At 47.7% G+C, this 14,242-nt stretch overlaps 1 protein-coding gene across 3 annotated transcripts in view; it reads left to right on the forward strand.

Moving 5' to 3' along the window:
- PTPN14 (protein tyrosine phosphatase non-receptor type 14) overlaps positions 1 to 14,242 on the forward strand; it is a 155,345-nt gene that overhangs the window by 45,142 nt on the left and 95,961 nt on the right. For 2 of the 3 annotated variants that reach the window (XM_079761911.1, XM_079761912.1), the window contains exon 3: positions 11,885 to 12,210. In XM_079761911.1, coding sequence (XP_079618037.1) covers positions 12,037 to 12,210 — 174 coding nt within the window. In that variant the 5' untranslated portion in view covers positions 11,885 to 12,036. Of the gene's footprint in view, positions 1 to 4,018; positions 4,152 to 11,884; positions 12,211 to 14,242 lie in introns of those variants that run through there. The other variant, XM_079761913.1, reaches the window with a different exon arrangement.

The following is a 14,242-nucleotide window of genomic DNA, read 5'->3' on the forward strand; positions in this document are numbered from 1 at the left end:
CTGAAATCCCCTGGTTTCGTCAAGCATGGAGCGTGTAGCATGTGTGTCTTCTTCCCCTCCTCGATTGGAAATGATTTTTCAGCTGCGAAAAGCGTGATGAAAACGTCAGTATTTTGTGACTTACACCCAGCAGCCTCCCAGGCCTCCAGCTCCAAATTTCTAATTATTGGCTGGACGAAAGTCACCAGGCATAGTGAGGAAGTTAGCCTCGATATGCCAGACCCATTTTGTATGTGTTTTCCCTTTGTCTTAGTCTTTGTTCTTATCTGATACAAACGAGAGTGGGCTCAGGTTTTCTCCTGGCGTCCTTCCTCTAGCGAGAGTTTTCCTTCCAGTGAAGATTTTATGGGAAAGTCCCGCTCCTGAGCTCTGTGTCGCCTGGTGAATAGTAAGCCCATCTGAATGAGGCAGGTTGTAAAGATAACGTGTCTCATTTTAGTTCTGCAGCTAAAGGAGCGCAAGGAGAGGTGAGAGTTACTAGGGAACCACAGAGAAAATGAAAGGGCGTTGAATTAGGACCTCAAGAGAGAAGGTCAGAAAGGGAGGGATAGTGTATGTTGTCAGTGAGTGCCTTAATAAGAGTGTTAAATTTATGAATTTGTAATGTAGAGAGGATGGGTCCCCCTGGCCCTTTTCAAAGTGAAAGACTTTATGAAGAAATAGGTAAAATTAGCACGCAGAGATTTAAGTATATTTTACAAAGAAGGTGATATTTCAAGAAGCTTGTTACTGAAATGAGCCTCGCCCTGGCCTGGGTGGCTCAGTTGGTTGGGTGTCATCCTGTGCACCAAAAGGTCACTGGTTGGTTCCTGGTCAGGGCACATGCCTGGGTTGTGGGCTTGATCCCCTGTAGGGAGCATGCAGGAGGCAGCTGATTGATGTTTCGCTCTCACATTGATGTCTCTCTCTCCCACTCTCCCTTCCTCTCTTTGTTAAAAAAAAATCAATAAAAATTAAAAAAAAAAAAAGATATGATCTCCTTGAGTGATTTTTCTTTGATGTGGTTAGACACCATCTAAAAGTTCTGACTTAGTATAGAAGTGACTAAGTGCCATTACATTTTTTCCCCTCAATTAGTGCACTCTCTCTTGAGAGCATTCAGGCGCAGGTCGTAGGATGAAATCTTCAGGCAGCCTCTGCCACCTGCTAGCTTTGGGACTTGGGCCAGATCATATGGTCTCAGTTTTCTTACCTGTAAATTGGGGTCGTGAGGATTAAATGATAGAATGCATGTAAATCACTCAGATGATTTTATAGCTGAAATGATAAGTGATAGCTGATTTAATGCTACTCCTGAAGGAAGACATATTCCAGATTTTCTTATATAGAGTATTGAGGAAAGGCAGAGATTAACTGGTTTAAAGTATTTTTTTTGGGGGGGTCTAATACAATATTAATACTCCAAAGATTGCATAGGGGCAAAGTAGATATTTCTGTTTCTGCCTTCCTCCCTCTGAGGTCAGAAGTGTTCCATGCCTTTCTCCAAGCTCGTGTAAGCACAGATACATATAGAATGACTGGTTTGGCTTTTTTTTTTTTTTTTTTTTTTTTGCCTTACATATTACTCTGCAACTTTTCCCTCTTACCAGTACCCCCTTGGTGTCACTCTGAACCAATAGATTCTGTTCTAACTAGTTACTAATAACTACATAAGACCCTAAATAATTTCTTATGCCAAGATTTCTTTGAACATAACTCTGTTATGGATATTCAGGGTGTTTGTTGACCCTTATACCCAACCCTTAAGATTCATTGCTTTTATTGTCTATGAAAGTTTCCCAAAAGTGGCATTGCTGAGTCAGAGTACATGTTAATTATAGTGCGGAGGGATTTGGGGTTACAAAAGCTGTTTAAAACGTTGTTGGTTCCTGCCCTCTTACAGTCTAGTGGAAGAACAGATGATGTGCATTCCTTTCCCAGGGATTTATTTTTTTTTGCTCTTGTATAAAGATTACAGTAGATGGTTGATTTTTTTTCCCCAGAGAAGTTTGAAATCCTTAACATTCTGAAACAGGTATAAGTCAAGAGAGCGGAGGGAGCCTCTTTCATTAGGTGTACTGTGTCAATTGGGATCGTGAGGATTAGATGATGTAATGCATGTAAATCACTGAGATGATTTTATAGATGAAATGATAAATGACAGCTGATATAATGCTACTCATTCCAAATTCTCTTATACAGAGTATTGAGGAAAGGCAGAGATTAAGTGGTTTAAAGTTTGCTGTGTTCATTAGCAATGAATTTGTCAGCAATTGTACATGTTTTAAGTTTTCCAGCTTTTAAGAGCTCAGTCCAAGTTGGGAACTGAAGCACTTGACCTTTGTCCTCCTGTCCCTGCTCCTGTGCTCTTACCCTACAGGGCCGCAGGCACCCCCCCCCCCCCCCCAGGCCTGGAGAGCCATCCCACGCGCAGCATCTTGTCTCCGGTGGCCCAGGCTTGCTCTGCCCCAGGCGGGGCAGCTGAGCACATCTTCAGCTCGAGGTCAGCAAGGGTGACAGGAATGGTCCTAGGCCAGTGGTCGGCAAACTCATTAGTCAACAGAGCCAAATATCAACAGTACAATGATTGAAATTTCTTTTGAGAGCCAAATTTTTTAAACTTAAACTTCTTCTAACGCCACTTCTTCAAAATAGACTCACCCAGGCCGTGGTATTTTGTGGAAGAGCCACACTCAAGGGGCCAAAGAGCCGCATGTGGCTCGCGAGCCGCGGTTTGCCGACCACTGTCCTAGGCTAACACAAGGGTTTTAAAACAGTGAATTTACTGCCGTCGGGTGGACAGGTAATGCCATTTCTTCGTAATGTCACTCAGAGCTGAGTGGTACAACTGAGATTTCCCACTTTTCCACTTAGGTAGTGTGTGTGTGTGTGTGTGTGTGTGTGTGTGTGTGTGTCTGCTAGGCAGGGGATGGAGAGAGAAGGAAGGACACATATGCTTGGCGTGGCTGTACATGTGTACATGGGTGTTTTAGTCTGTCTACATGGAGGTGTCTGCATGTCGCATGACTGTCTCTGTTTAGAGGCTTTGCGTTCTCCCATCAGTCATTAACGTTTGGTTACTTCAGTTGGGATTATGCAACTCTTTACAGCTGACACTAGTTCGTACCTGTTTTCATTCCTTCTCCCCTCTGATTCAGAGTCTTGGCTCCGGGGAAGCGATTGCCCCGTAACGTTTCGAACCCGCTTGGCTGTCCCCTGACTCACCGGAGTGGTCACATACCTGAAACCCACCGGGCACCCTGTCACGGTTCCCAGGCGGTGGGACCTGTACTTGCTTGTTTTGCGCTCATGTTTTGTCTCCCGCACTTCAAAAACCCTCCGACGCTTGGCTTGGCGGAAAGCAGTTTCTATCCTTGTGTTGCTTAGCAGGCGCTCGGTTTCCTTGCATTTCCTGCAGCACTGGGTGAAATGGCACCCGTAATTCCAAGGGCAGTGAGAACACACATGTGCATGGTGCCAGCACGCGGATATTCCTAACTCCCGGAATCTTCCCAACGGCGCTAGCGGCGGACACTGTTATCGCCCCCGCGTTGTCCCTGCAGAAAGCGAGGTGGCCTCGGAGCCCTGCCTGGCTCTGCCGCTGGGAAGTGGCCCCTGTGTGGAAATGACTCCCCATCGGGGCGAGGCTGGCTGGTGGAGCTCGAGGAGCCGGGGAAGCAGGCGCTGTCCCCGGGAGCGGAGCTCCGGACCGGCGGGCCCGGTGCCGAGACTTGGCAGAGATGCTGGCTGTGGCTTCTGTTGGGAGGGGAAGTGACACGCATGAGTCCTCTCCTCCCAGAGCCCCGGACCTGTGCGGGCCGTGGAGGGAGCTCGGGCCCGGGCAGGAAGGAAACGGGGGAGGGAGGTGTGGAGGACGGCTGGGGAGGTCACTTGCAGCAGGCTCTCACGGGGGAGAGGAGAGCCCCTCTCCCCGGCCCTGTGGTCCCTCGGGGCGCACGTGGCAGGGGCGGGCGAAGCAAGTTAAAGGTGTGTTCGCCCGCCGGAGTGTCTTCTGTTTTGATGAGTGAGTCATATGACCGAGCTGGAAAGCCTCTGGGGCTGCCCTTGTGATCGGGTTTCTGGAATTGGTTTTTGAAGAGGTTGCGTGCGACGCGCTGGGATTGTGTCTCTGCAGCACAGACTGGGGCTGTGAAAGGAAAGCAAGCGTCCAGGTAGGAGGCATGGGGGGGGGGGGGGGGAGACGGGGTGCTGAGGGTTCTGTGCCAGGCCCTCTGGATAGGACATCCCAGGGCTGAACACTGGTCACCAGCCTCAGGGGCCATCTCTGCCATATCTGAATGAGGTCCACCGCGGGCCAGCAAAGGTAGACCGCCCGGGGCGGCCGGCTCACAGTCGTCCTCATAGAATGTGGGAGCTTGCTATTGTCGGGTTATTTTTGTATCGCCAGGTTGTGGTTTCAGCCCCCCCCCCCCCCCCCCCCCCCCGTTCTGGATGGTGTGAGCACGGTTCTTTGAGTCAGAACCTGGGGTCAGATAATGTCCGCGTCCGGATGATGTGGGGCTAGTTCTTCACCTCTGCAGCCCGGGTGCCCTCGTCTGTACAGTGGGGACATTCGGACTCATCTGAGGGCAGTCGGGCTGTGGGAAATACTGCTCAGCAGTGGCCCCGTCTTTGTGTCTGCTCTGAAAATGGGGGTGCTCATCACCGCCTTCTGGGTGTCGGACGCTAGGGGAGCTTGCGTTCTGGTTCCTGGCTGCGAGCAGCTCTGGCATCGCCGGACCCGCATCCCTGGGGGTGTAGACGCGGACGGCAAAGAGAGCTGCAGTTGGAGAGGTGTAGCTTCCGCGGCCTCCAAGGAGGGAGTCCTCTGGGGCAAAGCATTCCTGGCATGAAAGGCAGAGAAGGCTCACTTGAGAAGCAAGCCGGACTCAGGTATGCTGACACGCTGCCTGATGCCCACGGGACAGGGGAGAGACTCCCCTGTTATCCTGTGTCTGATTGACCGGCCTTTGCATTTTATCCAACTCGTCATTGTAGCTCCAGAAAGAATTTTTTCCCGCCCTCTTTTAAACATGAAGAGCTTACACGGTCAGTTTGGTCTAGTTGAACACACGTTTTATTTTGGAAAGGCAGAGGGGTTCAGTTGGAGGGAAAATCCTCCCCCCCCTTTTTCTGTAACATATCAGCAACCTGGGCCCTGTAATCTATGTTACCAGATTACTTGAAAAATTACCCTTTAAGAAAAACTTTTTTTTATTGAGAAAAAATCCAACGTTTTAAGATGGAAAATTTCAAGCATGCACAGCGCTGTAGAGAATGGTGTGACCCCTGTCTCCCACCTTCAACAGCTGTCAACATGCCCAATGTTGTACCCTTCACATTCCCCCACCCCATTATTGTGGAGAAAAATCCCAGACAACCTACTATTTTATTCGTAAATATTCAGTGTGGACTTTGATTGCCTTAGAAGATCCAGTAATGTCAAAAATGGAAACTTTCCTATTTGAAGATCCTTCTGGTGGGAAGATCTTGCCTATTTAGACAAGGTGGTCATCCTCAAAGCTGGGGGTGGGGAAATGATTTTTTTTAAAACAATCACCTGGGGGAGCCTTCAAACTACTTGTCCTCTCAGAGCTTGCTTCTGCAGTCTCCAGCCCCCCTCAGTTGAAAATCTCAGCCTTTGATACATTGTGGAGTTGGTTTGCTTCTGAGTGTTAGAGCGGGAATAAAAGCTAGGGACCACTGCTTGCGGGTAAAAGTGATTCCAGGCAACAGGAGCTTTACCTCACAAGAACCAATTTGTTGTTATTTTTAACCACCATGGGTGGGGGCTGTTTAAAAATATACATTTTTTTTTGCCCTTTTAACCAGAATATGCTGGATATTACTTGTTTCCATTTACTATAGGGAGTTTTTTGGACACAGTCCGCCCTCCTGTGGAGTGCTTATTTTTATACACTGAGTGGCCAGATTATTATGATCTCTGAACACATAATAATCTGGCCACTCAGTGTATAGCCTATATAATAAAGGGCTAATATGCAAATTGTCCCCTCGACCAGGAGTTCGACCAGCAGGCAGGCCGGCCAACCGCCCATGTCCCCTCCCCCTGGCCAGGCTGGCCTGACCCCACCCATGCACGAATTCATGCACTGGGCCTCTAAGATATATATACACATACACACACACACACACACACACACACACACACACACACTGAGTGGCTAGATTATTATGCGTTCAGAGATCATAATAATCTGGCCACTCAGTGTAGTTTACCTGTCACCTGCCTCCTTGCCTTTTTTATCCTGAAAACGTGCTTTTCCTTGTCTCCTTAAAATCTGCCAAGGGCTACGAAGCAAGGTGCAGAGCTCACAGGGGCTCAGAGTGCACCGACTGTACGGGTGTTCCTGTTTCTGAGCACAGTGTGTGTTGTTGGATGAAGAGCTTTGTGGTAGTGGACTGGCTGCTCAGCAGATGTGTGGGTGCTGGTCCCCGGTTTCCAGCGATCCTCTGCGTGGATGAGGTGGTTGTGTAGCCACCGTTCATGCAGGTGAGCCTAATGGGCGTGGTGTAGCAGGACTCTGTCCTCTCACTTCACACCTAGCTGAAGGAGGTCTCCAAAGGTCGTGTGCGTGGGTAGCACACAGGAACGTTGGAAAATGTGTTTCGGGACAAATTTCTCTCCATCTCACCACTGCATTTTCAAAGTGAGTTAGGAGGCGAGAAATGAAGGAATTAAACAACGTGACCATTCTGCTTTTGTTGTAGTTACTCCGCACTTTTACTTGGCCAAAAATAATTTGATGTGTGGATTTAATTTGGGTTTTCCATAACAATAAAATGTATAGAAGAAACGAATAGTCTAATTTTCACCACACAAAACTGAGGTTTGGATTTTAGTGTCTCTTTCATTCCCCTAAAGACATCACACACAATCCAGTGAAGAGGAGTAGACTGCATTTGGTTGACAATATAAAAGATCCCTCCACTTCTCACCCATCATAGTCAGAGATTTATTAGGTCAGCCGAGTGGATTTTTCTGTATTATGAGAAAGCTGTCTTTGCGTTGTGTTGTTAACTTAGCGGGGTTTTTTTTGGTGACATGTTTAGGGAAAGAAATGAAAGTACCGTAGAAGGTGCTGGAAATCCACAGCTGGGAGTTCCAGGTGAAGCTTCCACATGAGAGCTTTCCGGAAGCCGATTGACTGGTTAGCAGTAGGTGTTAGAAGTGACTGGTCTTTTCTGAATGCCTCTCCCACTGTAGCATGTACTGGAAAAGGCCTTGACCAGCATGGTGCTTACAGAGCAAATGCCCCAACAAATTGCTTTCGGCAGTCACGGCACATTATAACACCATTGATCACATCGGTGGGTCTATTGTGAGTGAGTGAGAGAGAGAGAGAGAGAGAGAGAGAGAGAGAGAGAAGTGTTCTGTACACGCCCCTACATGGGATCCAATCCACAACCTAGGTATGTGGCCTGACCAGGAATTGAACCGGCAACACTTGGGTGCATAGGAGGACAATGCTCAACCAACTGAGCCACTTCGGCCGGGCTAGTTCTAGGCTTTATAATGTTCCTGTGGGAAGTATGATCAGTCCCCAGCGAACCACATGGGGAAAGTGAGGAAGGCGCCAGGAGCCAGGCTGTGTAACACAGGACTTGCTAGTAGACTTCATGTCGATTCTGTGATACGGTGGGGTATCAGAATCCTTGACTCTCCGTCTTTCAAGGACAAAGCAGAGGAATTGGGCTTAAAATACAGCAGGGAGCTGGCTTGTGTTTAAGGTAGGACTATACTCTCCTCCGGAGAGTTCTGAGGGGGGTGAGTGACAGGACCTTAAATATGCGAGGTCATTCATAGACTCTTAAAATGCTGAGACTGACAGGGACTGGGCGGTCATCTCTGACCCCCTCGTGACAGATGAGTGTCACCCAGATTGTTTACCCGGGATACTTCAGGTGCAGCCCTTCCTGAGGGTAAGGAATGTCGTAAATGAGAGCCAGCCTGGGAGTTCTTTCCAGAAGCCCAGCTCTGTGAGCACACGGATCTGGCTGTCAATGCCGTGATGAGCTTTTAATGGAGGTCAATGGTGTGGGTCTGAAAGATGGAGGAAATGTGCTTCTAGTTTTGAAGGAGTTTAGAGTCAAAAAGTGTGGCTACTTCTTGACATACATCGGTTTTTGCTCTGTCCGATAAGCATGACCATGCCCGTGGGAGTTCAGCCGAGGTGATCTGAGGGAAGGCTCAGAGGAGTCCCTGGAGAGAGGCAGTGCCACTGACACGGAGCCGCCAGGAGTAGGTGTGGCTGGAATCTGCTTAGTGCCTGCGTGGAGGGTTGCCTTTCTTTTTTAACCTTTTGATGGTGAGAACTTTTAGGTACACAGAAAAGCTAAAAGAAGAGCGCCACGAATGCCTGGACACCGACCACCTAGATTCAGCAACGGTTCATGTTTCGTCATACTTGTTTCAGCTCTGAACTTGTGTATGTACTCACGTGCGTGTGTTGTTTCTTAGCCATTTGTTAGTCACAGGCACCGTGCCATTCCACCCCTCCGTATATCCATCGGCAACGCCTAAAGCCGTTCACCTGCGTAACCGTATTTCCACTACAAAAAAAAAAAAAAATGGAAGGAATTTAACAACAATACATTATATCCAATTCCTGTTCTCTATTTCAGATTTCCCTAATTGTCCACGTCTTTTTATTTCTCATACCTGGGTTTGATGAAGGGTCCCACCTTGCATTTTGTTTTTCTAACTCCTAAATCTCTCTCTCTCTTTTCCTTTTTAAATTAAATGTATTGGGGTGACATTGGTTAATACAATCACACAGGTTTCGGGTGTGGGTTTCTGTGTTACAAGATCTGTATACTGCACTGTGTGCCCAACCATCCCCTAAATCTCTTTTACCCTAGAGCAGCTGCCTTCTAATCTGACCTGTTCAGTTTTTGTTTCATGACATTGACCTTTACAAGGACTGGACCAGTTTTTTTTTAAAAAAAATATATTTTATTGATTTTTTTTACAGAGAGGAATAGAGAGGGATAGAGCGTTAGAAACATTGATGAGAGAGAATCATCGATCAGCTGCCTCCTGCACACCTCCTGCTGGGGATGTGCCTGCAACCAAGGTACATGCCCTTGACCGGAATCGAACCTGGGACCTTTCGGTCCACAGGCCGACGCTCTTTCCACTGAGCCAAACCGGTTAGGGCTGGACCGGTTTTCTTATAACCTTTTTGTTGCTACCTTACCAGGGAGGTTTCTTGCAACTTGAAGATGTGAAAAACTTAAAATAGTCACGTATTGTGTAGGAGATATCTTGGCAGGTTGTCCGATGTTGTTCCTGATATACCACTTTCAGTATCTAATGCACTTTACTCTTTATTTGCAACAGTAAGATAAGGCAGCTATAAAATGTTAGAACAGTTTAGAAATCTATAAACTATAAAGCGAGAGTTCTATTTAATATCACCACTGTGTAGTCCTGAGATAACAGTTAATCGCTTTGGTGCACTTACCTTCTTTCTCATTTCTGTGAGTTGTTTTGTTTATGTATTATAAAAACTGTGATCTTCGGTGTACAGAGGATCACCGTTTTTATAATTAAAAAAAACCTGTTGTTATGCAGCTTACTTTTTGCCCCACTCACTGTGCGTTATGGACGGAATCCCACGAAATAGGTAGCAGGGGTTGTTTTTAGTAGTGGCTGGGATACATGTGCACCAAGCCAGCCACATTCCTTCATCGGTGTTTAAGACGAGACACACCCAATTGCAAAGGGCCTGGCCCAGGATTAGCTATGTGGCTTGTGCCCACAGAGCAAATATTTTCCTCCGTGTGAGGCTCCCCAGCTAACATAGGAATTGAATCTTGGTGTTCTGTGCCCTGTGTTTCAACAAGTTGTGGGAATGCGTGAGTAGTAAACTCTTCAGGGCTCTGTATTTGAATTCTGGTTCTTTTTTTTTTTTTTTTTTGGTCTTTTCTGGGCGGGTCTCTCCATCCTCCTTTCTGTAGATATCAGGAGATCATCAGGTTGGCCTACCTTGGAAGTAAACATGCTACTCTGCCAACATAAAGTGATTTAGAAATGTTAATCTATTTTACCGAGTCACAGTCTCTACTGGCGTGTACATCTTAAGCCATCATAAAACATATCCCTGTCATGCTAAGGAATGTGCTGAGGGCAGGCATCAAAGACTGGCCGAGGGAGTGTGGGGAGTGTGTTTTGCTGTATTGTAGGTTTATGCCCTGACAACCTCCGTGAGGCCTGGGGTACTGACACGGAGTGGTTGCTAAATGTTGAAGCCGTTTCATTTATTTAGTTATTTTTTTTCTATGTTTTTACTGATTTCAGAGAGGTAGGGAGAGGGAGAGATAAAAACATCAATGATGAGGGAGAATCCTCGCTTGGCTGCCTCCTGCACGCCCCCTACTGGGGATGCAGCCCACAACCTGGGCATGGGACCTCCTGGTTCATGGCTTGATGCTCAAACACTGAGCCACACCGCTGGGCCCATTTTATTGATTAGTTCCAGAATTCCTGCAAGTAGTTATTCCTACTTGTCCATTCAAGTGTCGGGGGGCTCAGAGGTAATTCTGTGGATGAAGGGTTTGAAGGCTGGCTGAACTGCCCGACACAGGGAATCAGGTTACCAGAGGGGGATCATGGGAACGGGAGATGGTCCTGCGAGCTTGATGGAGAGCAGAGGGTTGGACAGAGGGGCTGTCTGGCCATCTCTGCTTCTTTGGAGGGTATGAGCCTCCCCGTGAGTGCGCTGCAGGCTCAGGGTGGGACGGTAAAGCCGCTTGGTGGTGGTGGTTTTATTGTTGGGTTCTCCATGGCAATGATGTCATCACTGGCATTTGGTGGACCACCAGGGTGTCAGGAAATCTCGTTTTTAGTAAGTTAAATGATCGGTCATTTGGTCACAGGGCTTTTGCATCAAGCATTTTGTAAAAGAACAAAATGTTGCTAGGGTGGTTCCCCATATCTGACTGTCTAAATATTTGGTAAAAAAGGACATGAAAGAATTTTAAGCATATTAAAGAATACATATACTTAAAATGTTTGTTAAAAGTAGGAAGTTGCCGACTGTATTAATTGTGTATTTCCTCCATATTCTATTATACTTTCTCAGTAAATACACAAGAAAATAAGTGATAAAATGTTAAAATAAAAACAAAGGCAAATCATGTTATTGAAGGTAGAGGAGGCAGTGCTGAGATTTTAATGTCAGGATCAGCAAATCTTTTAAACCAACAAAAACCTCGCTTTTTCTCTCTGCAAAACAGGTGCTAAAATCTACCCCACAGGGTTGTTCACGGGGTTGAAATGAGATCATACATATTTAGAAGTTAAAGAAACAGTGTCGATTCCACTCCGATTGCTCTCTTGAGCAGACAGGATTGTACAGTGAAAAAAGCATGTGAGTTGAGGTTGCATAGATTTTGGTGTGAATTCTTTGCCATGTATGAGTTCCTTTATTTAATCAGTTAATTAGTTAATTCTCACCTGGGGATATATTTATTGATTTTAGAGAGAGAGGGAGGGAGGGAGGGAGAGAGAAACATCTTGGTTGCCTCCAGTACGCGCTCCAGCCGGTGATCGAACCCACAACCTAGGTATGTGCCCTGACTGGGGACGGAACCTGAAACCTTCAGTGGGATGAAACTCCAACCAACTGAGCCACTGGCCAGGGCTTGGATGAGTTCTTTTAATCTCTCCGAATGTCCATTTCTTTGGCTCTAACAGGAGTTGATCATGTCACCCTTGCAAGATAAGATACAGTGCATGGACTCTCCCAGGTGTCTTGCAGGTTCTGGAATCTGGATGTTTATCGGGGGGAAGAGGGTGTCTGTGCATGTGAAAAACGTGCCCTATCACCCACCCACAACTTGCCCTCCCCGAGTGACCTCGCTGCTTTTCTCTCTGCAGCGACCCTGCAGCGTGCCACACCGGGCATGGACACCTTCTCCCGTGTCTGGAGGAGCACGGCTGGTAGTGCCATCGCCGGGTCCCCAGCCTGCTAAGGCCATCTCAGGGGCGTGGGCGCCAGGAGAGGAGGGCGGCATCCGCGGGCCAGAGCCATGCCTTTCGGCCTGAAGCTCCGCCGGACACGGCGCTACAACGTCTTGAGCAAGAACTGCTTTGTCACCCGGATCCGCCTGCTGGACAGCAATGTCATCGAGTGCACACTGTCCGTGGAAAGCACGGGGCAGGAGTGCCTGGAGGCTGTGGCCCAGAGGCTGGAGCTGCGGGAGGTAAGGGGGTGTGTGTGGCGGGTGCGCGAGGGAGAACTCACCCAAGGGACTGCCCCCCTGTCTGGGCACCTGCCTTGCCTTTCCGCCTCAGCCTGGTGTTTAGAAGAAGAACCCTGTTGTATCAGCAGGGCCTTGATCTGACAGCCTTCCGTGGAGAGAAGCAAGAACACACCTAGAGCTTCCACGGGGTGACGGCCTCCCTCTTGTTTCCACTGATGGCCAGGGTTAGGGGGAGTTGGAAACGAGAGGCTCTCCTCGCCAGCGTCATTTTCTGTCTGTAAAAGGGTGGAGTGGGCAGCCGGGGTGGCATTCTGGCTGCGCGTCAAGGCGACAACGCCCACGTAGGAAGGGATGCAGCTGCTTTCCTTTTTTTGCTCGTTTGTTTCTCTGTTTTCCTCTTCAGAGGGAAGAAAAAGAGAATAAGCATTTAGAGTGAGTGTGAGCAGAGAGGTTTTTTTGTGGGAGCTTGGAACATGGACTTTGGTTCCCATTAAGATTCCTCCTGACCCTCGTTTCCTTTGTACCGTCTGTGAGACTTCTTTGGGCTTTAAGCAAACCCAGGGTTGACTATACAGCCAGTCATGGCATTGCTCTTTAGGAGAGCCTCTCACTTAGGGCAGCGTGTCCTTCCGAACCAGCAGGCCCTGCAGTTTCCAGTCTCTCAGACACTCCAGAGAGGAGACGTGATGAGGAGTGCACACAGCTTTTGTCTTGAGAACCACATGTCACACCGGCTAGTGGGGAAGGGTATGGTTGAGTGATTGCCGGAGCTGAAATGACTACAGCTCCTGAGAGTCAAGCCTTACTCCTAGGTCATGTGACACCCTTGCCCAAGGCCTCAGGGTGATGGAGAAGAGGGGCGGTGCCTGTTGGAAGTGAGTGAGTGATGGTGTCTGATCCCCGCCCCTCACGATCCATCTTCTCTCCATGTGCATCTAGGATGTGGGGGTCACGGAAGGTCGGAAGGTCGTCTTCTCCCCTTGGCGTCTTCCACAGGCCGACTCGTATGCCCCGAGGGGCTGTTCTGCCTGAGCACTTCTGCCTCCTGCTGGCCTTCATGTTTATTCTCTGGCCTCAGAGGTCAGGTCTTTGGAGTTCATTCTCCTGTGTAGGAGCCCGTCCTGCCCAGCAGACATGTCTAGCTCTGTAGCTGACACACTAGAATAAACATGTTCTGACCTTGTTGGTCAATGGCTGGCTCTTTTTTTTTTTTTTTTTGCTTTTTAGTAACCCATTTAGGTAGATTTATTGATTTATTTTTAAACATTTTTACTGATTTTACAGAGGAAGGGAGAGGGAGAGAGAGAGAGAGATGGAAACATCAGTGATGAGAGAGAATCACTGATGGGCTGCTTCCTGCATGACCCCCTACTGGGGATTGAGCCCACAACCTAGGCGTGTACCCTTGACTGGAATCGAACCTGGGACTCTTCAGTCCGCAGGCCGACGCTCTATCCACTAAGCCAAACCGGCTAGGGCTGGAAATATATATTTAAACATAGGTATGTGCATGAATATAAAGGAAGAACCTTAATACTGTAGATCAGTTGGGCAGGAAGCTGGTCTAAATTCTTGGCAGACATTTAGTTACAGAGATCATTTAAAAATATATGCAGTGAATTTACTTTTGCATATTCCCAGTAAGTCACATTAGAGTAATTAAGTATTCTTCACACACATTGGGAGGCATAGAGCATGTGGCTAAGTAGTTACAGGCGTAGCCTTTGGAGTCTTGGACTTGAGTTGAACTTATAGTTGCTGCTTTTTAGTTAGGTAACCTTGGAAAAGTGACTTCACTTCTGGAAAATGGGAATAATGAGACTCACTTTATTTAGGGCTGTTGTCCATATTGAAAGAGATACAGTATGGGAAATGTGTGGTGCTGTCTCTAATAACATAACAACATGTGATTGTTCCAATTGGAGAGTCTTTTTCAATGAAGAAAATCTTGAGCAACTGCAGTGCATCAGACATTGTTGTTCAGATGTGCACAGACTGCCCAGCTGGTGAGGCTCAGTGGTTGAGCATTGAC

Source organism: Cnephaeus nilssonii (genome assembly GCF_951640355.1).
Source record: "Cnephaeus nilssonii genome assembly, chromosome: 21".
NCBI lineage: Eukaryota > Metazoa > Chordata > Mammalia > Chiroptera > Vespertilionidae > Cnephaeus > Cnephaeus nilssonii.